This window comes from Protopterus annectens, chromosome 1.part1 (genome assembly GCF_019279795.1).
Source record: "Protopterus annectens isolate FY-2018-M chromosome 1.part1, PAN1.0, whole genome shotgun sequence".
Taxonomy (NCBI): Eukaryota; Metazoa; Chordata; order Ceratodontiformes; family Protopteridae; genus Protopterus; species Protopterus annectens.
In genome coordinates this window covers 1,725,071,459-1,725,098,972 of record NC_056726.1, presented here as the reverse complement: position 1 = coordinate 1,725,098,972, position 27,514 = coordinate 1,725,071,459, and the positions used below count along the sequence as shown (strand labels likewise).

At 42.8% G+C, this 27,514-nt stretch overlaps 1 protein-coding gene across 1 annotated transcript in view; it reads left to right on the top strand.

Moving 5' to 3' along the window:
• The window catches only part of GPN2 (GPN-loop GTPase 2), a 248,605-nt gene that overhangs the window by 49,442 nt on the left and 171,649 nt on the right, over positions 1-27,514 (top strand). Inside the window, exons 2-3 of the mRNA XM_044084153.1 lie at positions 18,331-18,487; positions 27,291-27,451. Coding sequence (XP_043940088.1) covers positions 18,331-18,487; positions 27,291-27,451 — 318 coding nt within the window. The remainder of the gene's footprint in view (positions 1-18,330; positions 18,488-27,290; positions 27,452-27,514) is intronic.

The following is a 27,514-nucleotide window of genomic DNA, read 5'->3' as shown; positions in this document are numbered from 1 at the left end:
CTGCGGCTACTTGGGCATCTCCTCACACCTTTGTTACTCATTACAAGTTGGATGTGGTATCTAGGAGCAGGTCTTCCTTTGGTTCCACAGTGCTCAGGAGTATTTTCCACTGAGCCTCCCAGGATTTAGGTGCTAGGGACGCTGTCCCACAGGTAAGAATGTAGGCGAGATTGGACTACATAACATCAAGAAGTTATGTACTCACCATAACGTTTGATGTATGTAGTCCATCTCGCCTCACATTCTTACTTACCCCCCTCCTTCCCCCTTCCCGGAGGATCTGGAGGTTGGGTCTGGTTTCAGAGCCCCCTTCATTCTTGATTTGTTCTTCCTTTCCTTGGGTGTTGTTATGCATGGAGAATGAGTGCTGGTGTTCGCAGCAAACTAGATCTGGGGATATAGAGCAGTGTAGCATGGGATACCCTCTTAGCCCAGTCAATAGAAAGACTTTGAGCTAGAAAAGTTTTGGCAGAGTCGGAGCCGACATTTGTCTCCGAACCCACGGGTAAGAATGTCAGGCGAAATGGGCTACATACATCGAACATTATAGTTCATAGGTTCATACTAGGCTATCTGCCTTAGGGCATTTATAAGCCTAGCCAGAGTTGTGTGGCTTTCACCACCCCTTAGGTTTAAGAATACTATACCCATTAGTTTGCCGTGCCTCTGTCCAGCAGTGATACAGAGATGATCCCCAGGGTAAACCTACGATCTCCCATCCACTGGTCAAGATTCCTCTTGAACAGAGCCAGCGAGGTGCTCTGTCTCACATGGACTGGGATTCTGTTCCACAGCATAGGGAGTCTCTGGGTGATGAATCTGTCCCTCCAGCACGTCCTATTTATATATCCGTGTTGAGGTTTAAGTCTCTTGCTCTTGTGGCTCTGGTGGATTTGGATTTTTTGAGGTGGAGCATGTCCATTAATTCCGGGTTGGACATGGCCTTGTATGTCAGGCACAGGTCACCTCTGAGCAGACGGTATGCAACTGAATAGAGCTGGAGTTTCTTCAGTCGGGCAGCATATGGCATATTTTTGAGCCCCTTTATCCTTTTGGTGAGGAACTTTTGGGGTCTTTCCAATTGCTGCAGGTGTCGGGTAAGATACATTCCGAATGGGGCATTGTACTCAATCATTGGTCTGATAAGTGAAGAGTACAGGGGAACAATGACCTCCCTTGATCTGGATGTGAATCCCTTCATAATCAGGTGGGCAATGTAGAAGGTCCTGCTAACCACTTTGGCAATGTGAGTGTCAAAAGAAAGGTTACTGTCAACTTGGGTCCCCAGGTCCCTGATAACCTCTTCTGTGCTTAATGGATTGCCACCTATGTGGTAACTTGGGGTTACCTTGTTTTAATCAGGTGGGCAATGTAGAAGGTCCTCCTAACCACTTTGGCAATGTGAGTGTCAAAAGAAAGGTTACTGTCAACTTGGGTCCGCAGGTCCCTGATAACCTCTTCTGTGCTTAATGGATTGCCACCTATGTGGTAACTTGGGGTTACCTTGTTTTTACCAAAGGGTATGACTATACATTTTTTGGCGTTTAGCTTAAGGCCATGGCTCTGGCACCAGTTATCCGTTTCTATGAGACCTCTCTGAAGGATATCTCTGTCTGATGGATTTTCAACTATGGCGCCCAGTTTGCAGTTATCTGCAAACTTTGTCAGCCACAATCCTCCTGTGTTTGCCTGCACTTCTGAAAAGTAGATGCCGAACAAGAGGGGGCCCAGGACTGAGCCCTGTGGGACACCGCTTGTGACCGGCTTGGAGTCTGACATGGCATCAGCAACTCTAACCCTGTGGGTTCTGTCCTTGAGCCAGTTTGCAACCCATCTTGTGACATATGGGTTTACATTTAAGCTGGTGAGCTTTTCTATGATACCAGATTGGGGTATTGTGTCGAAAGCTTTTGCAAGGTCAAGGTAGGCTGTGTGAACTGCCTTACCCTCATCAATGGCCTTGGTGACGGTTTCAAAAAAGTCGACCAAGTTCAAGAGGCATGATCTGCCCTTGACAAAGCCGAATTGGGTAGGATCCAATGTCTGTAGGTCCCCTATGTCTTTATTTATGAGTTCCATTATGATCCTCTCCATAGCTTTGCAGACCAGGCTTGTTAAGCTTATGGGGCGGTAATTACCAGGGTCCGTAGAAGCACCGCCTTTGTGGAGTGGGACCACAGTTGCCGTACTCCACTCTTTGGGTATGTATCCTGTGGTAAGGCTAAGATTAAACAGCAGCCTTATGTGTGGGTTTAGTTCCTCATTGAGTTTGTGTAGCACACAGCCGGGGACACCATCCGGTCCCATTGATGCTGTGTTTTTAGCTTTAGAGAGAGCAGCTCTCACCTGGGCATTTGAGATGATTGGGAGGCTACACTCTGCTGGAATAGATATTTCTCCTTTTGGGGGGGAGGGAGGGGAGAAATTTTCACTGAACCTGTCTGCCAGTATGTTTGCAATGTCTGGGAAAGTGAAACACGATTAACATCTGGAAACAGTTTCACATCTTACAGCAGAGTGTGATACAAGCATAGCAGACGACCTGTATATTGAACGGCATAATGTGGCAAGACTTTTGCTTGGGGATTGTGCAAACATTACAATACTGAAGTAGCTGATACACGTTGGAAACATTAGCCACAAAGCAGTATAGAGAATGCTGAAGCCTGCATCACAAGGGGTCACTCACCACAAACAGTTTGGAAAACAATAAAAAAAGCTAGAAATAGACACAATAGTTCATGAAAAGAGAATACATAACTTTTTCTTATATATAAAATCAGGTTATTTGGAGCCTCCATGCAGCTCAACCTGACAGAAATCCTTTTATAACCCCCCAGCACCAGGCTATGGATTAAAATGGCATTATAGGCGCACTACCAAGTTCTGGACCTTCGGTTGTCACTATACAGTTATGGTCTCCTTAACTGAAGAGATTTCAGTCTTTCACCTTATTGTCCCAAAAGATTGATCAGTAACCATCTGGCAGTGTAACATTATACTGTGCTCATTTCCTTGCTTATAATGGTTTATAAGTTATGCTCTTCGTGTACGGATTAATTTCTCCCTGTAGGTCAGGGGGTGAGGTGGGGGTTACAACATTGTCTAAAACCTGTTTAGTTCTAATCTGTGTAACCTAAGAAATGTTTCCATAGCTATATTTGTACGTTTTTTGTTTTTGAGATACGGCTGTCTTGGCTGCACTTCATCATTTGCACTACCCTATTCTCTGTTTATAAGCTCTTAAAAAAACAATACTGTAAAGTATGGTTTTATTTACTCAGTCATTCATTTTCATTACTTCCAAATAATTCCCATCTCTGTCTTAAAAAAAATGTCATACAGGGCTCCATACATGTGTGTCTTGTGTAATGTGGAGTGGATCTCTGGCTGAAGTTCTTTTTCTCTTCCAGAGCAGGGAATAAGACATGTTCATTATTCAGTGGTCCCAGTTTTGTTTTTGGAGATACTAGTTTTAAAGGTATTTTATTTATTAGGATCCACCCAACATGGAACACTTGGGACTCTCTCCTGTGAGTAGAGTAAGATAGGCCTATCATTTAACAAAAGCTATATGCTTACCATAATAAGTATACAAGACCAGGTCCATCTTCCTCTGCAGCTCACCCGTCTTAACCCATTCTCTTCTGTTTGGTCAGGAAGGTCTTACACAAAGCTTTGCATACCCTATACAAGTTCTTGGTTAGCTGGAGCCTAGCCTTGTATTTATTTGCATGAGGTGAAGATACTCTTCAGGATGGGACTCTAGTCCGTTGCAGAATGCACATGTTTTCATATGCACGTCATATACATTTATGGTTAAGCATTCTACATGCTGGACAATTACTGAATTACAGTTTCTAATGGACGCAAACTGCCTTATTAGCATTCTTGCAGCTTTGTTTTTTTTTGAGTGATATTACTTCAAGATATTGTTAATGCTGATTAAGTCACTGGCTTAACCTGTATTTTTATTTTTGCATCTTCTGCTTGCTGTCTCAAGTCTGGCAGCCCTGCATTTCTGTGATCTGCTTAAAAATGATTGATTTTCTGTTTGCAATATATCTATAAATGGGGTTGGATTTAGGAGCTAGATTCTGATCTGCTGTGGTGGCTACATATATTTCACTGGTATAATGTAAAGTTTTTAATAGGAGTTACTTATGTATGCTGTTTTGAGGGTGTGTGTATTCTTAACTGTAAGGATGCAGCACTGTAATGTGCAGCATTTTTTCAAAATTCCCTTTGTCCTGCTAAATTGGTGCTCTTTACAGTTTGTAGTGCCACTGTGCCTCTCATTTGTAATATTTAGCCATGGTAGTTCTGCATGTCCCTGCGTTTAGTGAAGTAGCTACGTGGTCGTGGCTGGGAGAGGTGATGTCTCCTGTCCCCCACACCCAAGGCTTTGCACGTTTTATAGTTACAGCTGTCTTGTAATTTCCTCTTGGTCGTCCTCTGATTCATTCCAACCACAGTACCCCCTTTACAGTTAACTTAATGGACTTCTGTAGCTCCTTTTGCCCTTGTCATGTCTGGTTGTTATTTCCCTTTACTTGCAGCATTGCCTACTTCACTGATCTTGCTCATATAGGAAGCTGTGCACTTATAGTGTAGATATGGATGGAGAGCCTCAACCATGGTATCATCATTTCCTTTAAAATGAAAAGTGACAGGATTGTAAATGCCACAGTTTTACATTATACAAAAAATAAATAGGCCATTTTTCAGAAATGACTTTAAGATCATTAACTGAACATATTTAGAGTTATGGAATCCTGACTTAAAACGAGCAGTGTTGTTGTTTCATAGTCAATACAAATTCTTTGCAGTATGCCAAAGTCAGAGGAAAAGTGAATGAACTGGCAGGGGAGTACCTGTTTTGGTCAAACACAACTTTTTAATAGTTTTTTTTTTTTCTCCCCAAACCTGAACTGGAACCTGTTTTGTCTGTTAATACATTTACTCATGATTTGGATAGTATAAAAATAAAGCATGTAAATCCAAGTGTAACCTGCTTATTGTCAAAAATAAGTCGACATAAGAAAACTAAACTGTAATAAAATCAAGTTTAGTAAAATCCAGTGGTATAAACCAAAGTATACTTAGTGTTTTTGCCCCCAAGCAGGATTTCATCTTAAAGGAAAAGTGAACTACATGACCAGCATAGTGGTGTCAACAATAGTTGTTCAGAAGACACTTCTTAAATCTCCCGTTTTCTGAAAAAATGAATGACCATATGTGGTAGAATTTTGCAATACACTTCATTAAATTCTACATGGTCTCTGATTTTATATGCGTATGTTTTCACTCATTTTATCACTCTTTGTCATTCTCTGTTTTTAAAACATGTTTCTTAGTAGTATTCCATATGGATTCTGGAAGTGGGATGAGCTATTTGGCATTCAAATTAATTTTATGCTAATTGGCTGTCTAGATTTTTAACTGGATGAACCTACTCTTCAAGGGTCTTCGGTCTTATTTTCAGTGCCTGCTGGTTGAGAGGTGTGACTACTAGTACAGGAGATAAAAATGTCTTATTTAAACACAAGATCATATGCTTGAATACATCATTCAGATTTGTTGTACTAGAACCTATTAATGTGTTTGAGACAAAAAGGTAACTGAATACCTGCAGTTGCCCTGGTTTAAATGAAGTGGAGAATTTTGCAATCTATTTAAAAAATAAGACTTTTGACTCCTAGTCACTCAGCTGACCAGTCATGTGACTTTCTTGTGTTTTTTGCAAATATAAAAGCTGTTTGAAGCAAGTAGTAGTGCTGAACAGGGTGTGTGTTACTGTGTAAATAATGCATGCTCAGGGGTGTTCTTAGGCCCAATACCAGTGGCAGAGGGCTTATATACCCCTGTAAGGACATTATTTACCCAGTAACACACACCCTGGAGGGAATTATTTTGCTTACACAATAGGCTGTCTGTAAAGATCTTGTGTTTTACTTATTTGTTTATTACTATACTGTTTATATTTTTGATGCAAAGTAGTTCCTCCGCCTTTGGTTTCATAATTGCTGTTGTATGTGTAAATGGTGTTGGTGGAAGTATTTTACAATCAAAATATAAGACTGTCCAAATGTTTTTGTGGCTTGTTGGCAATCTTTGGGGATTGAAGTCACTAAATAATCATATACATTTGACTTTCAAACTTTATTTCCTTTAGAAAATGCATACTAACACAAATTCTGTTCTAGCAACATTGTAATTTCATAAGAGAAATACATAAATTTTCTTCCTATTTTTGACCCTTTGTCCCCTCTTTTTTTCAGGCTTTGTCTGTAAGGGACATGGGCAGTACCCCAGGAGTGAGTCTACTGTTCTCCTTCCTTTTATACAAATTCTTTTTGAAGAGAGTGAGAAGCAGGCTTTTTGTTTTGCGAAGATGGGGGAAGTTTATTCCATAGACGTGGTAGCCTTTGGAATACGAATCTGTCTCTCCAGCAGGTACTGTTAGAGTCACAAATAAGGTTCAGGTCCATGGAATGCATAATCCTCTTATAATCGTTCTTTTGAATATACAATATTTTCATCAGGGCTATAACAGAGAATGCCTTCTAGGTCAGGAATAAGTCACCCTTCAGTAAACGATAAGATGGAGCAGAGGGCCTTTAGTTGGTCTGCATAAGACATGTGTCATATGCTTTGTATTTTTTTTTTTTTTTGTGAGAAACCTCTGATGCTGTTCCAATAGGTACATGCAGAAGGGAGCCTTGTACTCGATTTATGGGCCTGGTGAGGGCAAAGTACAGTGGCCCTATGACTGTCATTCCTTTACTGATGAAGTTAAGCCACACGGAAGTATTTTCTCACTACCGTAGCTACCTGGTGGTCAGAATTTAGGTTACTATCTATCAGTGATCCTAAGTCCCTCACCACTGGGTTTACGTTTAGGGATTCCAACAGTATTATAATTTGCGGGTATATCTGATTTACTGAAGGGTATTTTTAGAGCTTAGTCTCAGATGTTGGTTTTGGCACCAGTCTTTTGTAATTTTGTAGGCCTGATTGTAGGATGTCAACATTGTTTGTTCGGGGATTTGATGATGGCTCCGAGCTTACAGTCGTTGGCAAACTTGGTGAGCCTGAGGCCTCCAACATTGGCCTTCACTTCAGAGAAGTACATGTCAAACAGGAGGGGTCCCAAGACTGAGCCCTGTAGGACACCGCTAGTTCATAGGTTCATAGGTAGGCACTAGGCTATCGGCTCAAGGGCCTACGTAAGCCTAGCCAGCAAGGTTCCATAGCTTACGCCACCCAAGAAAGTTTTTTTCCTGGGCCACTGTGCAGCAGAGATGCAGAAGTGATCCCCGGGGTGTATTTCCTATTTCCCATCCACTCATCAAGATTTTTCTTGAATAGTGCTAATGAAGAACTTTGCTTGACATAGATGGGTAGCTTGTTCCAGAGTATAGGAAGTCTCTGGGACAGGAATCTGTCCCTCCAGCGTATCCTGCTTATTGTGGTGACAAGGTTTAGGTCCCTAGAGTGTGCAGCTCAGAGGGATTGGGATTTCCATAGGTGTAGCATGTCCAACAGCTCTGGGTTTGACATAGCTTTATATGTTGGGCAGAGATCACCTCGGAGTAGGCAATATGCTACGGAGTAAAGCTGGAGTTTTTTTTGAGGCGGTCAGTGTAGGGCATTTGTTTGAGGCCAGTAATCCTCTTTGTGAGGTACTTCTGTGGCCTTTCCACCTGCTGCAGATGTCTTGTGGGGTACATTCCAAAAGGGGCGTTGTACTCTATAATGGGTCTAATGAGTGACGAGTAGAGGGGAACAATGATCTCTTTTTTTTTTTTTTTTTCCTGGATGAGAACCCTTTTATGATGAGGTGTGCCACGTAGAAGGACTTCCTGACTACTGTGGCGATGTGACTCTCAAAGGAGAGACTACTGTCCACCTGGGTCCCAAGTTCTCTTATCACGCATTCAGTGTTAGTAGATTGCTGCCTATGTGGTAGTTCATGGGTACAGAGTTTTTACCAAAGGGTATGACACTGCACTTTTTGGCATTGAGCTTGAGGCCATGGCTCTGACACCAGGCATCAGGTTTCTTATCAGAAGTGGATTCTGTTATCCGCACGTGTCCTGCCAGCAAGCCAGTTTGTTTATACACCTGATAATATACGGTTTTATGCCTAATGCAGTAAGTTTATCTATGATCCCTGAGTGGGGGATTGTGTTGAAAGATTTGGCCAGGTCTAGATAAGCAGTGCTTGCCATCTTACCCACATTCATGGCCCTGGTGACTTTCTCAAAGAAGTCCTCCAGAATGGGCAGGCAAGATCTCCCTTTGACAAAGCCAAAATAGGTCTAGTCCAGTGTTTGGAGATTTAATATGCCATTCTTGATCAGGTCCGTGATAATTCTCTCCTTGGCCCTGCAGATGAGACCATTTAAGCTTATGGGTCTGTAGTTCCGTGGGTTAGTTGATGGAGGCCCTCCCCCTTGTGCAGAGGGCTGACTGTTGCAGTCTTCCATTCGTCTGGGACAAAGCCCATCTAGAGGCTGTGGTTAAAGAAGGTTTTTAATGGCCCTGATTTTGTTTTAAGCTATTTAATAAGCATCCTGGAATGTTGTCTGGACCCATGGAAGCTGTGTGTTTGGTTTTAGCAAGCACAATAAGGAACTGTTCCCTCATAATGACCAGTAGGGAGATGTTTGTCGGTATTTATTTGGTTCTGGTGGGGGTTGAACTGAACTTGCCGGATAGCAGGTTTGCTATAGATTTAGGCTGGTTGTAAGTGTTGCCATTCATAATTAACTCATCACACTGCTGAGTATTTCCCCTGAGGTTATGAACATAATTAAAAAAAGTCTTATGGTTATCTTTCAGCTGGGAGGCTATCTTTGTCTCGTAGTTTGCTTTGACAGATTTGACCAGCTCTCTAATATTTTTGTTTAGACTAGTGAGTGTCCTTCCACATTTTTGTCTGTTCCTTCTTGACATTGCAGAAGATTTTTTCCTTTTGTTGAATAGCTTATTTATGATAGGGGTCAGGGTGGTTTATTTTTGTCAGTAGTCATAGGTTTGACATGGACAGTTACTGCCTCCTCTATGCATCTGTGAATGTAATTGTACAGTCCTTTTGTGTACAGCACAGAGTAGACCTCCGTGTCATCCGGGTTCGGAGGGGCTTGGAAGTTTAATAAGCGGTCACTTAGTTTGATGTATTTGGCCTTAGCAAAGTTCTTAACAGCTTTGGTGTTTGGAGGTTCTAGGTTAGTTTTAATACTAAAGGAGATTATTTTGTGGTCAGATCTTACCAGGGAGGGGTTATTGCACAGGATGGAGCAGCATCCCCCCATGGTCATGATTACCAGGTGTAGGATATTTGTATTTCTAGTTGGGGAGCTAACTAGTTGCTCCAGTGTGTTTGCATTGACAAAGTTCAAAAATCTCTGAGCAAGTGAATTATGGGTCATAGAAGTCTCCCAGTTTATAGAGAGGTGGTTGAAATCGCCCATAAGTATGGTGTTAGGCTGAGTGTTAAGAGATTCCAGTAGGTTTAGGTAAGAGGTGTGGTTTCCAGACTCATGTTAGGGTGTCTGTAATTAGCAAGGATGTGATAGGGGGTCGCACCTATGGTTAGTTGAGCATGGAGCAGCTCAAGCGAGTCATGTTGTTGGACCAGCCTATCCGTGTACTTATCCTTTATGAACACTGAGACACCTCCTCCATTTGTTTGTGTTATCCTGAGCTGAGGGATCAAAATGTATGAAAGGCATTGTAGCTTTTGATAGCCGGGGTGCTCTCCATGGTTCTGAACCATGTTTCCATGACTGAACATATGGAGTGCTTCCAGGGAATGCATTTTTTTTTTGTTTAAACTCCTAAACTGTAACATCAGTACCTTTAGGTTGTCATGAGTGATTTTTTGTTATGTTTGGAGGGTTTGACAACTTGGCATGGCCTAAAAAAGGCACCACGAGGATAGATAGAAGTTTTTGCCAGTGTCTGAAGCCAATGGTGACAAGTGCAAAGCATCATGGTTTGTTAATCATGTTTCCTCAAGCTGACAGATATTGGATCCCCTTCTTTTGACACCAGAAACTAAGCCAGTTGTTGAATCATTTTTTATTTTTTGCTGGTTACTGTGGCATCATCATTGTTGAAGGAAGAGTGCTACTCACGGCTAGATTCATACCCACCTGGGACACAAATTCAGAGAGCTCCATTATGTCGCTCTCTGTATAGTCCAGTGAGGTATGTCTTTGGTAGTTTGTGCCCACATGGACTAGGCCCATGTCAGGTACTCGTGGTTTAAAGGCCTAAATGCATGTGTGATGTGATGGATCCTGGCTACAGACAGCTCACTGTGATCTTATCCTTGTTTAGTCTGGTAAGGGGGGGCATCGGTATCTCTTGCAATGGAATCCCAGATAACTTGGATGTTTGGCTGTGTGGTGTGTTGCCTTATGGGCTTTGAAGCAGGGCTGCTGTGATTTTTCAGAGTTGTGTTGTGTGAGGTGTTGTCTTTTGTTTGTGTACGTGGGACCACTGAGAGATGCTTTTAGACAGCCTTGGAGGTTTGGGTAGGTTACATGTGAGCACCTCCACTTATGTGGGTCTGTGTTTTTGTCCCTTAGTGTTGGTAGTAAGTTTAACACTGGCAATCTGGTTTGCATTTTTCGTGTGTACATAAGAGCTTTGCCTCCAATGACATTGTGCAACTACATCTCACATTTACTTTGTCTGTTCTAAAATTAAATGGATGTCTGTGAACATGAGGCAGTTACTACGCTGCCTCAGAATGCCAATATTAACCAGGCCAGAAACCAAGATGACAGGGTAGTACCTATCCATTATACCAGATGACAGGGAAGCACCTATCCTTTATACCAGATCCTTAGTAGATGGGAAGTAATAGGGGCAAGTCACTTAAAGGTTTAAGTGAGAGTGTTTAGTTGTATACTAATGGATGACCTGCAGTGGTGTTGCCATCTACGCAAACTGGCAACTCTTCAAGCAGCTATGAATAGTGGGCAACTATGGAGGCACTTTCCTATAAAGGCATAGGTAACTGCATTTGTTTTAATGTTTAATTTAATTTTACACTTGCTAAACAGCAAAAACACTGCTTAGCAAATGTGGAATGGCTTGCTTGATCTCACTTTCATGCATGCATACATTCTCTCACACACACACACACACACACACACACACACACACACACACACACACACATTTTTTTATTTTATACTCTCTAAACAGCAAAAGCGCTGCTTAGCGAGCATAAAATAATGTCGGCCATTAGCTTCCTTACAGTCTGAGCTTCATGGCACCTTTATATGTTGCTGTGAATTGTCAGACTCTCCATCTGGCATTATCTGTATATTAACAGCCTGCTGGAGAATGATAGTTCTCCAGTCAGTGTCAATGTACAGGTTGCCCATTCCTAATGTTACTACACTCCAAAGAAGTCCTGTTTTGGGATGAAATAGCTGTCAGTATTGTTGGATTTTATTAAAGCTGATTTTACAGTTCAGATAGTGCTCAAGTAACTCCTACCACCTAATTGCAGTGCAATGCAATACAGTAATCATACAGGCATAATGCCTTAATAGCCTGACTGCATCTTGTAACAGACTTCACAGTACTTTGGAAATCATTCTGTGTTGCGCAACTTATAAATAAAGGTATGGCATCTAAATCCAAGTAAGTCATTGTTTCACTGTATTCGGCATTCATCAGACCTATCGTGGAGTACAGTGCCCCCCTTTGGTATGTGCCTAACCAGGCATATCCAGCAACTGGAATGTTCACAGAGGTTCCTCACTAAAAGAATACAGGGCGCAAGTAAATTGTCCTGTGCAGACCACCTCAAGGCTCTACACCTGTACTCTGTCTCCTACAGGCTTCTGAGGGGAGATCTATGCCTGGCATATAGGGCGTTGTCATACCCCACTCTGATGGACCTCCTGCATATCCACAAAACACCTGCACCAGAATTACCCATTCTAAAGACTTAAACCTTGCCTGTGATATAAACAGCTCTTCTGGAGAAATAGGTATGTAACCCAGAGACTACCCCATGTATGGAACAGGCTCCCCATTCATGTGAAACAGAGTTCCCCCCTAACCCAGTTCAAGTGCAGCTTGCACAATTGGATGGGAAACTGGAAAGTCATACCTGGTTTGACACCTATGTCTCTAATAGACACCGGTAACCTGTAAATGGTTCATCTCCCAGGCCCCTCCTTGTAAATGTTTCATCTCCCCAACCCTGCTTACATTTATCAGAGATTTGGGATGCATGGCTAGGCCTAAAAAGACTTTTGTGGTAGTTAGCCTACTAAACACCTATGAACCCGTTAGCCTGTTTAAAAGGATTAATATTACTACAGTTTATAATTTCAGAAACCAGGGCTGTTCCATTTTCTCAGCACCACATTTGAAAAAACAAATGATTTTGATTCATTTTTACTAAAAGATCTCAACAATCTCACTTGATAAGTGTTTTCTGTCTTTCAGAAGCCTGAACATTTCTATAAGAAAATTTTATGCATTGCCATCTAAACTAGGATCAGATAGCTGTAGGTTTATCATGGGTGCAAACAGAGGGCAGCATCTCTTATCTCACAGGCTCTGAAGCTGGATGTAGTAACCCATATTTTGTATATTAATAAACATGGATTGCTGCAGTACCCTTAAACCGTTTTATTACAGTGAAGCAGTTCACAGGGTCACTGAGATTTTCTGTTTATGTGGCTGTGACTCATAACTCTGCATCACTCACTGTACATTAAATATCTTCACTTAGGAATTCCCTTCCCAGTGATATCCAACATTAGCCTTGTCCGTCTATGTCACTGGCCCAACTAAGACTTTTTCTTCAGTGGAAGCCAGAGTGTTGTTTGCCTTGGTGCTGTGAGTTGATGGAATCTTCATTGCCCAGCACGTTTATGCAGTTCCTTATACAGAGATGCTGTCACTTATGTTCATGGAGTGATAATTTAGGTAATGTATATACGTTATTGATTTTTTTTATACTTTTATCAAGAATACTGATGTCAGACTTTTTTCATTTTATGTCATTTTGTATACTTTATTATTGTATACTGTAACAAAGTATACAAGTATGCTGTAACATAGAATGCCGCTGTGGTATGGCGGTAGCGTTGTTACCTCACAGCAAGAGGTTCTCCCGTTCGATTCTCGGCGTTGCTTGGGAGTGCCTTCTGTGTGGAGTCTGCATGTCCTCCCCGCGGTTGGGTAGCGTTCGAAAGACATACATGCGTAAATGGGCATGCCTTCGTTGAAGGTTGGGCAAAAATCTACTGCCAATCATTAACAGACCGGAGTTCCGCTGTGGCGACCCCTTACCAGGAAAAAGACGAAAAGACAAACAAAATTATTGTATGCTGTAACAAAGCCTTGACTGAAAAGGGTTCTGTTTGGGTCCAGCTCTCCTACATTCTAATAAGTAAAGTAAATTAATAATATTTTGTATTGTCCTGTGTGTGTGCATTTGTATGCATGCACTTGTCTGTGGATGGAATTTTGCTAAGAAATAGAGAGAGGATGGGTAGATGTTCTTCGTGTTTCACTGTTGCAGTCATTACATTTGGGTAATCTGCTGGCAGATTGCCCTCATTCGGCCTTGTTAACAAAGTCTTGGGTCCTGCGTCGGTTGCTGTCCCTTCATCCATGACGTCAGGTCATCAGGGGTATAAAACATGCAGCCAATGCCATTACATCAGTCTTTCTTGCCGCGCGGTGCCCGAAGCAGAAGCAGTTCACAAGTGCCAGTCGGCCGACTCCTGAAATTTTCGTTTTCGAGTTTCAGAACCGAAGTCTTCAACTAAAGTACCCTGTTGGGGAAACTTTTTCTTGCTCCTTACCGATGTCAGTAAAAGTTAATAATTGCATTACTTGTGGGAAGCAAATACCTCCTAATTTTCATTTGTACTGTATTCCTTGCCTAGGCCCTGACCACAACGTGCATTGCTGTCAGTTTTGTGCTAAATTTAATCAACACACGATTAAATGTCTGTATATTTTTGCTTCAAAAACTCTACTGCTGATCCTGAAACCATTTCTCAGGGTCCCAAGGGCATTAAGGCCTATACTGCTAAAAGTCCTACACCTTCTGACAGAGATTCCAGGGCGCTGGATAGATGGGGTAAGAAGGTTTACACGTCTGCAACCTTGGCAATCAGGGCTTTAAACTGTCGATTGCATATGCTTAAATATCAACAGCATGTCATGGGTCTGCTTAAACAGAAAATGATGTTGATCTCTGACTGTGTGGAAAATAGAGTTGAAGGATTTATTACATTCAGCTGAACAAGTTTGAAAACATACTTTGTAATGTGGTTTTGATTCTTTGGAGGCCTCTTGCAGGGCTGCTGTAACTGGATCTGTGATAAGAAGGCATGCATGGCTGAAAGAGCAAAATCTGCCTGACCATGTTAAAGCAAAATTGTTGGATGCTCCTTTACAATAGGACAGTCTCTTTGGTAATAAGGCTGAAGAAGTTTTGATAAAGCTAAATCTATGCAAACTGTGAAAGATGTCTTACAAGTGCAGCCACCCAGATTTAGTAGGCACTGGCCTACTAAGAACTGGTCCTTTCCAGTTCCCTCGAGAGCCGCTCAAGTCGAATCCAGACATTCCAAAGGCTCCAGGTTTCAGTCACAAGGAATTTTTAGAGCAAAACAGTGGGGTGCCTCCACCTCCAAACCTGGAAGCAGCAAGGCACCTCCCTATGGTAAACAGCCGCAATGACTTTCCTGTACAGTCACTAAGCACTTACCTTTTGGCCGCCCCTTTGGGGGGGGGGGGGGACTGGCACTTCATGCACGAAACTGGCAACTGATTGCCCAGGACAAATGGGTTTTAAATATAGTATCCCAGGGATACAGATTTCATTTCCACACGTTGCCAGTCCCAAACGGATGGTCAGATCTGCCTCCAAATCAGTGGGCAGAGGCCCAGAAACAAGTTTTGTCCCTCATGAATATGGGGGCTATTCAGTCAGTACCAGAAGAGGAAAAGAGACAAGGTTTCTATTCAAGACTTTTCCTGGTACCCAGAAAAGACAATTCATGGCGTCCAATTCTGGACTTATCCATTCTAAATACATTTCTGGACATTACAAACTTCAAGATGCTGACTCTTCAACAATTACTACCTATGCTAGGCAAAGATGCCTGGTTGGTAACTCTAGACTTAAAAGAGGCTTACCTGCATATCCCAATCAGGGAATCTTGCAGAAGATACCTCCGCTTCAAAGCAGGCTACTTGCATTACCAGTTCTCTGCACTGCTCTTCGGCATATCTACTGTGCCCAGGGTCTTCACAAAGTGCCTGGCACCAGTAATTGCATTTTGCAGGCAAAAAAATATTCAAATTTATCCATACTTGGACAATTGTGTAATTCAGGCTGAAAACAAGGACATTCTTCTAAAGCATCTGGAGTTTGTAAAAGGGTTCTCACTTGTCTAGGGTACACCATAAACGAAAAAAAAATCACAACTGGTACCCTCTCAAAAACTTACATTTGTGGGTGCAAGCTTGAATACAACTGCCCAGATGACTTAACTTACACCAGAAAAGCAAATTCAATTGATGACTTGCTTCAAACAGGTGGCCATAAAAACCCAGCTATCTCCAAGACAAATTCTGCAGGCCTTGGGATTCATGGCCTCCTGCATTCTTCTAATTCCATATGCAAGACTGCATATGAGGAAACTTCAGTGGTACCTAAAAAGTGTATGGAGTCAACATTGTCCCAGCCTGGAAACACTGATTCCTCTTATACCTTGCCTGCAACTTGAGTTCCTATGGTGGGCAGAGGCCTGCCACCAAAACAAGGGACTGCCATTCACTCCACCCTCTGCCACCCAAACCCTAACTACAGACGCATCAGACTATGCTTGGGGGGGGGGGGGTGGCGGCGCATCTGGCAGGGAAATGCATTCAGGGCAAATGGAGCCCAAATCAAATGCACCTACATATCAATCAGAAAGAGATGCTAGCTGTACAGAATGCTCTGACAGCTTTCAAGGACTACCTTCATCCAGGACAACTACTGATAAAGACAAACAGCACCACAGTCATGTGGTACATAAACAAGCAGGGGGGTACACATTCCTACCCCCTTTGCAGACTAGCCATAAAATTGTGGAACACGGCCTTGACTTATCAAATACATCTACAAGCTCAATTCTGCCAGGAAAGCTAAATACTCTGGCAGACTAGCTAAGGAGAAATCTTATGGACCCACACGAATGGAAACTGGAACCACAAGTTTTCAACATGTTGACATGCAAATGGGGGAGCCTAGACATAGATCTTTTTGCCTCACTCCAGAACTATCATTTGGACAAATTCTGCACAAGAATTCATTACAAAAAAGCTTGGAAAGTGGATTCTCTGTTGGTCTATGCTTTTCCCCATCTGCCTCTGCTCTCCAAAGTCCTACTAAAAGTCAGACAGGACAAACCAAAAATTATTCCGATTGCTCCAGACTGGCCTCGCCAACACTGGTGCCCACTCCTGTGAAATGTGTCACACCTTCCTCCGTGGCACCTGCCTCAGACACCTTACCTACCGTCTCAGCAGAACTACCAAATGCTGCACACTCCGCTCCAAACTTTGAATCTTGCAGCGTGGCTAATCAACTAATTTCACCCTTGGCATCTCTCAGCAAACGTGTGATGGATGTCATTTTGGAGGCTAGAAGGCCTAATACTAGAAAATCTTATGCTGAAAATGGAAAAGATTCTATGCCTGGAACCAATTGCAAGGAATAAGCACAGTAATGCCCAGTATTCCTCAGATTCTGCAATACTTAACTGAGATGTTTCACAAGGGCCTACCTTTTTCTTCCATAAAAATCTATGCCTCTGCCATTTCAGCTCATTACAACACAGAACCCTCCCCTCTTCTCTTATCCTCTGCTAAAGCAGTATCTCAGAGGGGCCAAAAATTTAAGACCTCCCAGGAGAGCACCAACTCCTGCATGGGACCTCAATTTTGTTTTGGAAAAATTCACTCTACCTCCTTTTGAGCCAGCTGCTACTGTGGACCTAAAATTTCTCTCTTGGAAAACAGCTTTCCTTTTAGCAGTCACTTCAGCTAGAAGGATTTCAGAATTACAGGCTCTTATGGCAGTGGAGTCTTTCATTATTTTTTATCCGGACATGGTGGCTCTCAGGACCAATCCATCCTTTATGCCTAAGGTGGTATCCAGTGTGGCTCTTAATCAGACCATTCATCTGCCAACGTTCTTCCCCAATCCACATAACAAGGATGAGCGGATTCTGCATTCATTGGATGTACACAGACAACTTAGATTTTACTTAAACAGGACAAAATCTCTAAGAAAATCTGAACAACTATTGGTGGCATTTGCTGCAGGGGCAGAAGGAAAGGCTATTTCAAAGCAGACTATTTCCAAATGGATAAGCCATTGTATTTGTTTCTCCTATATGCACCATGGTAAACCTATCCCCAAGGGGATCAGATCTCATTCCACCACGGCTGCATCTACTTCTGCAGCCTTTCTCAGAAGGGTTCCTACCAGAGACATTCTAGAAGCTGCTACCTGGAGCTTAGTTCATACGTTCACTAAACATTACCATTTACCTCTCTTCTCTAAATCCAGAGCTGGCTTTGTCACTGCTGTCCTGCAGGGCCTTATAGCTGCTCCTAATGCTGTATAAAATCCATCCTCCCAACCATAGCTTTGGGATTCTACCCAAATGTAATGACTGCAACAGTGAAACACGAAGAACATAGTACAGTTGTGTATACTTATAAGTGTAGATGTTCGAGTGTATTCACTGTTGCAGTCCTGGTTACCATCCCTCCAGCTATATATATAGCAGTATAGTGGGTAGTAACATATATATATATATATATATATATCTATATAGCTCCCCATTTGGGGGACACCTGACATCTGGGGCAAGAAAAACTGATGTAATGGTGTCGGCTGCATGTTTTATACCCCGATGACCTGACGTCATGGATGAAGGGACAGCAACCGACACAGGACATAAGACTTTGTTAATCAGGCCGACTGAGGGCAACCTGCCAGCAGATTACCCAAATGTATTGACTGCAACAGTGAATACACTCGAACATCTACATTTATGGTAAGTGTACACAACTATACTTTATTCACAGCACTACTGCAGTTAGCTGGTGAGAATTAAATGCATAAGTTGCGTATTTGCCTGTGTCCAAACGTGTATAATCCTAGGATAATTGACATATATTTTCCTTTCTGGAACTAACTTTCTGGTGTCATTACCCTTGTCTTTCCATTTCTACTTCCTCTTTTTCTGTTTTTTTTTCCCTTTACAGTTGGCTGCAGTGCACCTGGTGGACTCGCACTACTGTACCGACCCTGGGAAGTTTATTTCAGTGCTGTGCACATCACTTTCCACCATGTTACACGTAGAGCTGCCACACGTCAACGTCCTCTCTAAGATCGATCTGGTAGAGCAGTTTGGAAGACTTGGTAAGCTAACACCATGTATATAACTTGCTTGCACTGGTGTTTTTCCTAAGAACAGTCTGCAGATATGAAGAGCTGCTGGTCTAATGGTAGGAATTGTTGAGTTGTATGTAGCAAAACATTGCCCCTTCCTTTCTTATAACTGTTCTGTAAGTCTACATGTGCAGTATAGTGGGTAGTAAAGTACTGAAGAGAGAAGAAACGTGAGTATTTGGCATCTTCTGTCCTACTGTGGTTAACAAGTAGGAGTGTAAATAAGCTGCCGTCTTTGGAGTGAGACAGCCTCTTTCTTCACAGGACAGCCATTAATGTATTGTGAGTAGGGGGGGAGCTTATTTTGAGGTGGTGCCCTAACATTAGAGTTGTGGGAATTGCAGATTGCACCAGACTGTACAGGTTAATGTGTGCACACTGTGGAGATGGGAGGAAAATGCATAGGAGTTTTGGATCCCCCACTAATGAAATTGCTCATTAATCCTGTACACCTCGTTCTTTGTATATAGGAGAAACTCACTGTTGTAACTCTTAAGACAATAGATGGGGGAAGTGGCAAGTCCTAGAGGGGTCATTGAGAAGGAGACCCTAAAAACAGTATGAAAAGTAAATTACATTGAGACACTCAAAAAAAAAAAACTGCCCACCCATCACCAGGGCTTTATGCTAGAGAAGGTCTGGCCTGTTAAGTTCCTCGTTGTGAGAGATTCTACTAAGAACTCACAAAATTCTTCACTTCAACTTTTAAAACAAAAAGCACACACTGGAGCCAGAATAAGTTGTGCACTTTTGTCCCGTTTATTACAGAACTTCTTCAGAACAATAAAATAAATTACATACATCATTTCCTTTTATACCATTATTCTCCTGACATCATTTCCTACATTACTATTCCTTAAAAGGACATACACACGTAACATATAATTACCCAAAACATCACTTTCTGTCACACTTTTCAATAATAATAATAAACTATAAAACAATCACTAAAACTTATACAGGAATCTTCTGTTATGTAATCAAACATATATTATAAAAAACTTGGAACAGTACTAGCCAATATTGTTTCTTCGTCAAAAGTTAACATAGTTTAAATAACTTTTGACAGAAATCTTGTCATTTAATACCTGGTGCTATATCAGCTCTTAAAAAAAAAAAAAAATTGCCATTTAAGTTCTGTTTTTTTCTAAAAAATTATTAAAGGATCCCACAAATGTATCTGTAGTCACTTTTTCAACTACAAAAAAGGTAAACTTTCTGAAATGTTCACAATTTACAGAATGTTTGGCTAAAGCATTACTCGTATCCTTTTTCTTTATAGCCAAAATGTGCTTTCTAACCCTGTATTTTAGCTGTCTAATGGTCTTACCTATATAGAACTTTTCACAATTTGAACACACTGCAAGGTATACAAATCCTTCACTTTGACAATCATACTTATCTTTAGCTATTAAAGTATACTTCAGATGTTTGAAATGATGGCTCTGCATAAATCTGCACTGACTACAGTTTGTACAAGGAAATGTTCCTAGATGGGTAATAACTCTATCGTGACCTTCATTCTTGTGCCCCCCCTTCCAAGCTTTCTTTTAAATTTCTTGTCTTTTTTTATTAATAAGATTCTACTAAGAGTTTCAAGTGAGATTCAGTATTCACCCAGCATGTTTTTAAGGTATGCTATATTGCAAGGACTGCCATTTCAGAATACAGCTGGTGACTTGAAAATGCCCAATGTAAATCTGTATAAATACACTTTACAAAGCTAGAAAGATGTCTCATAAGCTCTCGGCTAATATTAAACACGCAAAAAGTAATACTTTTAACCTACTATGATTGAATACAAACAGAAAATGATTGACTTTAACAACTGGCTTAGTTTCTGGAGTCGTTCCAAGGGGATCCAGTACTTGACAGCCTGGGATGACATAATTGACAAACCACGATGCTTTGCTAGAAATGGCCTGCATCTGTCTCCCTTGGGCTTCAGGCGTCTGGCAAAGGCTCTTGCCTCATAGTACCTTTTTTAGGCAGTGCCATGAGGTCAAACTACCAACATGAAAATTTAATCAAAATGTAAACTAAAGGTCATGCTGCTAAATACTAGGAGTCTAAACATGAAACTGCACTCACTGCAAGCATTCTGAACCCTGGAAGATGCTGACATTTGTGCAGTCACAGAAACCTGGTTCAAAGCTGCGGAGAGCACCCCAGTCATACCAGGTTACTCATCCAATCATACATTCAGACTCCAAACCGCGGGCAGCAAAGCAAAAGGAGGTGGAGTTGCAGTATATACAAGACATACACAACTCCAGGCTGGTCACACAGTATGACACACAGGAGACATTCCAGGTGGAGTTAACAGTTGACAAGACCCCTGTTCAAAGCATAGCTAGCTATAGGCCCCCAACTTTGACTTTGCCCACTCCACCTATCTGGACCTCTTCGAATCTGTCAAGATTCAACCCTTTACCCTGATCCAGGGCGACTTTAACCATCCAACCATAGATTGGAAGAAATACTCATGCCAAAACACAAATGCCCAGAGATTCCTTGATTTCGTCAATGCAGATGCCTTGGACCAGTTGGTTGACACCCTCCACAAGAGGTGAAAATATCTTGGACTTGGTCTTAACCAACATGAGTAACCACTGCAGCATCCCTACAGTGTCATCATCCCCAGTAAGACCCGACCACAGAGCAGTCATTTTTGAAGTCACCATCTCCCCCGACCCCCCCCCAGCTAGGCTTAAACTTATCCAAAGCTGATTACAACCTCCTGAGGGGAGGTATAACAGCTTCACAGTCCCCTCCCCCTCCATAGGAACTGGCACATATGTCCAAGCCTATGCCAAAGAACTATATGAGTATTTATGTAGCTGTGTGCAATCAGGAATACCTGACAGGATGAAATCATCCTCCTCAAGGAGGAGTAAACCTGTCTGGTGGACATCTGCAATAAATAAACTCTATAATAAAAGGGAAAAAATTGCTGTCCAGGACCAAGAAGGATCAGGTGCCTAATTGGAAGCAACCTCTCCTTAGCCTGAACAAGCAAATAAGAGCACTGGTGAAATCCTCCAAAGCAAACATAGAGTCGAAACTAGCCACATCTACTAAAGACAGTCATAAGGCCTTCTTCACATATGTCCATAATCTCAAAGGAAGTACCCAGGTCTGCTCAGAACTGGTGGTCAAGGGCACCACATAAATGCTGTAGATATAGCCAAGCTGCTGGAAAACAGGTTCAGTGAAAACTTCACCCCTCTGCCCCCCCATCAGTAAATCAGGACATCCCCACCACCTGCACCCCCCCCCCCATCTCTAGGGATCAGGTCATCTCTACTCTCTCAAAGGCAAAAAAATACAGCCTCCATGGGACCCGATAACATCCCCCAGGCTACATCCTACATGAACTCAGGCAGGATCTTGCAGCACCAGTAGGCACCCTTTTCAACCAAAGCCTGAGTGCCGGCTTCGTCCCAGTCGAATGGAGGACAGCCACTGTCATCCCTTTGCACAAAGATGGACCGTCCACCAATCCCAGGCAACATCCTACATGAACTCGGGCAAGAACTTGCAGCACCATTAGGCACCCTTTTCAACCAAAGCTTGCATGCCGGCTTCGTCCCAGTTGAACGGAGGACAGCCACTGTCATCCCTTTGCACAAAGATGGAGCATCCACCAATCCGGGAAATTATAGACCCATCAGCCAGATCTGCTAGGCCATGGAGCAGATTATCATGGACCTCATTAACAAGGACACTGGCAACTTCCAAACACTGTATCCCACACAGTTTGGTTTCGTCAAGGGGAGGTTATGCCTGTTAAATTTGGTTGACTTCTTTTGAGACCGTCACCAAAGCCATGGACAAGGGGAAGACAGTGCACACCTCCTACCTTGACCTGGCCAGAGCCTTTGATACTAATCCCCACTCAGGTATAATAGATAAACTGTCGGAAATAGGCATCAATCGATATATTACCAGATGGGTAGCAAACTGGCTCACTGATAGAACCCACCTAGTCAAAATAAGGTAAGCCACCTCAAGCAGTAGACCTGTAACGAGTGGTGTACCCCAGGGATTGGTCTTGAGGCCTCAGAACCCAAACCGAAATACAAAAGGTGGGGGTGTATCCGTATTCATCAAGGATACCCACACCTCCAGGTTAGTGGCACAGCACGATGCTTCAGAGATCATCCACTTACAACTAACAATGGGCAAAACTGTAGCTTGCTACAGATCACCCACCATGTCCCAGGACCCCCATTCTGCGTTCCTGGAAACACTGGGAAACAAAAAGGTCCTACCAAACACCCTGATATTGGGTGATTTCAATTACCCAAACTTTAACTTGGAAAACTACTCAAGTACTAACTCCCTTGCCCAACGTTTCCTAGAATTTATAAACTCAAAACGCCATGGTTCAACTGGTCAACACTCCCACCAGAGGTGATAACATATTGGACCTGGTCATCACCAACATGGGCGACGGTGTTCCACACCTGAGGTCAGCCCCTCGCTGGTTAGATCTGACCATAAACAAATCACTTTGGATATCCATATTCTGCCCCCACCCCCGGACAGGAAAGCCACCATGAAAAACTTTTCAAAAGCAAACTTCACGTTACTTAAGACTGAGGTGGAAAGTTTCAAAGCCCCCATGCTGAAGGATAACACAGTCCAAGCTGCAAAATCCTTTACTAATGCATTCTACAGGCAGCTACAAGCATGCATGGATCATGCTATCTCAAGCAAAACCAGGACTCACACCTCCAAGAAAAAGAAACCAGTCTGGTGGACTCCTGCCATAAACAAGCTATACAACAGAAGGAGGAAACTAGTACAGAAGAGTAAAATCCCAAGAAGGGAAGACATCCCTGATCAGTATCAGCAAGAAACTGCGATCCCTCATAACATCATCCAAGGCGAGCAAAATTGCCAAGGACTCCAAAGATAACCACAAGGCATTCTTTAGCTATGTCAAGAATCTAAGTAGCAATGCTCGGATCTGCTCGAAGTTGGTGCAGAATGGCACAAAATACACTGTACCGACCAATATCACCAACATCCTGGCAGACAGGTTCAGCGCAAACTTCACCCCCCTCTCACCCACAAAAGGGCCCATAACCATACCAGAAGAATGTAGAGTCACTGAAATCACAGACACTGGTTAAAACAGCCCTCCAAAGCCAAAAACACAGCATCAATGGGACCGGACGGTGTCCCAGGCTGCATCCTACACGAGCTCAAAGACTAACTTAACCCCTCACCTAAACACACTGTTCAAACTCGGCCTCCCCACAGACTACATACCCATAGAGTGGCTCACAGCAACGGTTATTCTGCTGCACAAAGGTGGAGCCACAACAGACCCCGGGAACTATTGCCCTATAAGTCTGACTAGCTTGGTCTGCAAGGCTATGGAGCGCATCATCATGGAACTCATTAACAGATATTGGTAACCTCCAAAACACTGGACCCTCCCCAGTTTGGCTTTAAGGGCAGATCATGCATCCTAAACCTGGTGGACTTCTTTGAGACAGTTACCAAGGCTATAGACGAGGGAAAGGTGGTAAGGCCTTCAACACCATTCCCCATTCTGGTATTATAGACGAGCTCACCAGCCTGAACAATAAACCCCTCCGTCACAAGATGGGCTGCTAACTGGCTCACGGACAGAACCCACATGGTGAGAGTTGTGGGAGCTAGGTCCGTCTCTAAACCGGTTACAAGTGGTGTTCCCCAGGGCTCAGTCCTAGGACCCCTCCTGTTCGGCATATACTTCTCAGAGGTACAGACAAGCACAGGAGGACTATGGCTGACCAAGTTCGCAGACGACTGCAAACTAGGGGCTATAATTGACTCTCTGGCTGACACAGACATCCTCCAAAAGGGTATCACTGAGACGGATACCTGCTGTCAAAATCATGGCCTCGAGCTAAATGCCAAAAAGTGCATAGTCATCCCCTTTGGAAAAAACAAAGTACCCACAAACTGCCACATAGGTGGTGGCCCCCTAAATACGGAAGATGTAATAAGGGATCTGGGGACCCAAGTAGATAGTAATCTCACCTTTGATAATCACATTGCCAAAGTGGTTAGAAAATCCTTGTACGTGGACCACCTAATCACAAAAGGGTTCGCATCCAGATCAAAAGAGGTCATTGTGCCCCTCTGCTCATCACTCATCAGACCCATCTTAGAGTACAGCTCCCCATTTGGGATGTACCTTACAAGACACCTGCAACAGCTCGAAAGACCACAGAAGTACCTCACCAAGAGGATCAATGGCCTCAAACAGATGCCCTATGCAGCTCGACTGAAGAAACTCCAGTTGTACTTGGTTGCATACCGCCTACTCAGAGGTGATCTCTGCCTGACTTACAAGGCAATTTCCAACCCAGAATTGATGGACATGCTCCATCTAAAGAAAACCTTATCCCCTCGAGCCACACGTTCTAAGGATCTAAACCTCAGCACAACAATAAGTAGGACGTGCTGGAGGGATAGATTCCTGTCCCAGAGACTTCCCATGCTTTGGAACAAGATCCCAGTCTACATTAGGCAGAGCTCCTCACTAACACTCTCTTCAAAAGAAACCTTGACTAGTGGATGGGAAACAAAATTTACCTTGGTGATCACTTCAGTGGCTCTGCTGGACAGAGGCACAGGGAACTAATCTAAGGGGACGGCGAAAGCCAACACATTCTGGCTAGGCTTATAAATGCCTGCCTAGTACCCACCTATGAACCTGTTTGGGATATACTTTTCTGAGGTGCAGGCTAAAACCAGCGGGCTATGGCTGACCACGTTTGCAGATGACTGCAAGCTGGATGCTGTCATCAATTCCCCTAGTGATGTGGACATCCTCCAAGAGGGTCTCGCCCAAACAAATGACTGGTGCCAAAAACATGGCCTCAAACTGAATGGCAAAAAATGCATCATCATTCCCTTTGGGAAGCGTGATGTCCCCACAAGTTATCACATTAATAAGGTCCTAAGCACGCAGTCAGTCGAGAGGGACTTGGGCATCCAGGTTGATAGCAAACTGACTTTTTGTCCACCATAATGATTTCACTGTACGGAAAGCTTTTTTACATGGCCCACCTCATTAGTAAGGGTATCTCATCCAGGGACAAGGTGGTCATAACATCCCTGTATTCTTCCCTTAAAACCCATTATTGAGTACAGTGCCCCTTTCAGCATGTACCTCACAAAGCACATGCAGCAGCTGGAGAAACCACAGAGGTTCCTCACTAGCAGAATCCAAGGCCTCAAACATCTACCCTACACAGATAAGCTAAAGGCCCTGTCCTTCGACTCATTGTTCCCACAGACTCCTCAGAGGTGACCTCTGTCCGGTATACAAAACAACTTTAGAACCCACCTTGGTAGGACTGCTGCATATCCACAAGTCAAGCTCCACTCGAGTAACCCACATGCGTGACCTCAACCTGATCTGTGACATCAGTAGGACTTGATGGCGGGACAGATTTGTCCCAGAGACTCCCCTTTTGTGGAACAGATTCCCTCTCCATGTCAAGCAGGTACCTCATTAACCCTTTTAAATGCAACCTGGATAACTGAATGGGGAACAGAAAATACACCCCTGGGAATTCCACCTCTGTCCCTGCCAGACAGTGGCATAGGGTGCTGACTTGTTGGAACATGAGCTAAATTCTTGGCTAGGCTTGTAAGGGCCTTGGGGCTAATAGCCTAGTAATGTCCTATGATTCTATACAATACAAGCACAAAATCCATCTCAGAAATTACAATAACTTCAGTGAACAAAAATGTTATTGAACAAGCTAGTCATACCAAGCTACTAGGGCTCATCCACTGATACTTACTGTGCCAAAAAGGGCTGGAACTTGCCACATGTTTAGTGTAGTGAAAATGATTTCATGATGAATGCAAAAAAGTGCAGCATTTGACAAAAAAAAGCTGTTCCCATCTCATGTTTATGTAGTTTGTGTTCAAACAAATACAGTCTTAAGAGACCTGGATACGTAAGTGGATGGCACTCTCATTCGATCATCATGTTTCTGCCATAGTGTGGAAATCCTGTCTGTCCCAGTTTATTTCCAAGAACCAGAGAAGTCATCTTGACCACTGTACCCTTCCCTTCTCAGAACCATCATTGAATACAGTGCCCTGTTTGGTATGTATAAATGTAATCACATCACTCAACTGTAAAGACCACTGTGATTCTTCCCAAATAAAGGCTTTAAATCCTTTGACTTTCCTGACAGATTAACATAGCTCTCCTTTTACTCAGCAGCTTACTGGCTTCTCCGAAGTGACCCATGTCTCGCTAAGCTCTTCATTTTCTGTCATCCCTTCCATTACATGAGCTTTCCATTTGAGAGAAGCAGCATTGCAGCAGTGGTGTTGGGTGTTTAGTGATCATTTTGGAGCACTGAAAGCAGTTTAAAGGAGAAAATGATGTCCTATGGAGCTGTGACAACTTATTTGGATGCCCTGGAGTTGATTGCAAGGCAGAAGGAAAAAAACAGAGTATTAATGTGAAGATACGGTTAAGAATCCTGGGCTTAATAATGAGTAAAGGGCACACCTACCATAAGCTACATTACTGCATTAATGGAGGTGAGAAATAACCTGTTGTAATCTGATGGTATGTTTTCAGTACAAGTGAATATGTGATTTAAGGTAGAAATCCGTTCTTAGTCTTAACAGAAGGTGTAATGTAACCATTAGACCATTGCCATTTAGTCTGTGTACATGAAATCTCCTAACAGCAAGCAAGTATTTTTTTTTTCATTTTTTATTATTATTTTTTTTCCAGCATTTAATCTGGACTATTATGCCGAAGTACTAGATCTTTCCTACTTGCTGGATCATTTGGCCTCTGATCCATTCTTCAGGCACTACAAGCGTCTCAATGAGAAACTGGTAGAGATTGTAGAGGATTACAGTCTTGTCTCCTTCATCCCACTCAATATTCAGGTAAATTAAATGGTGAAGACACACCACTTTTGTTATCTTTGTAGGAAAGTGGACATGTTTTAT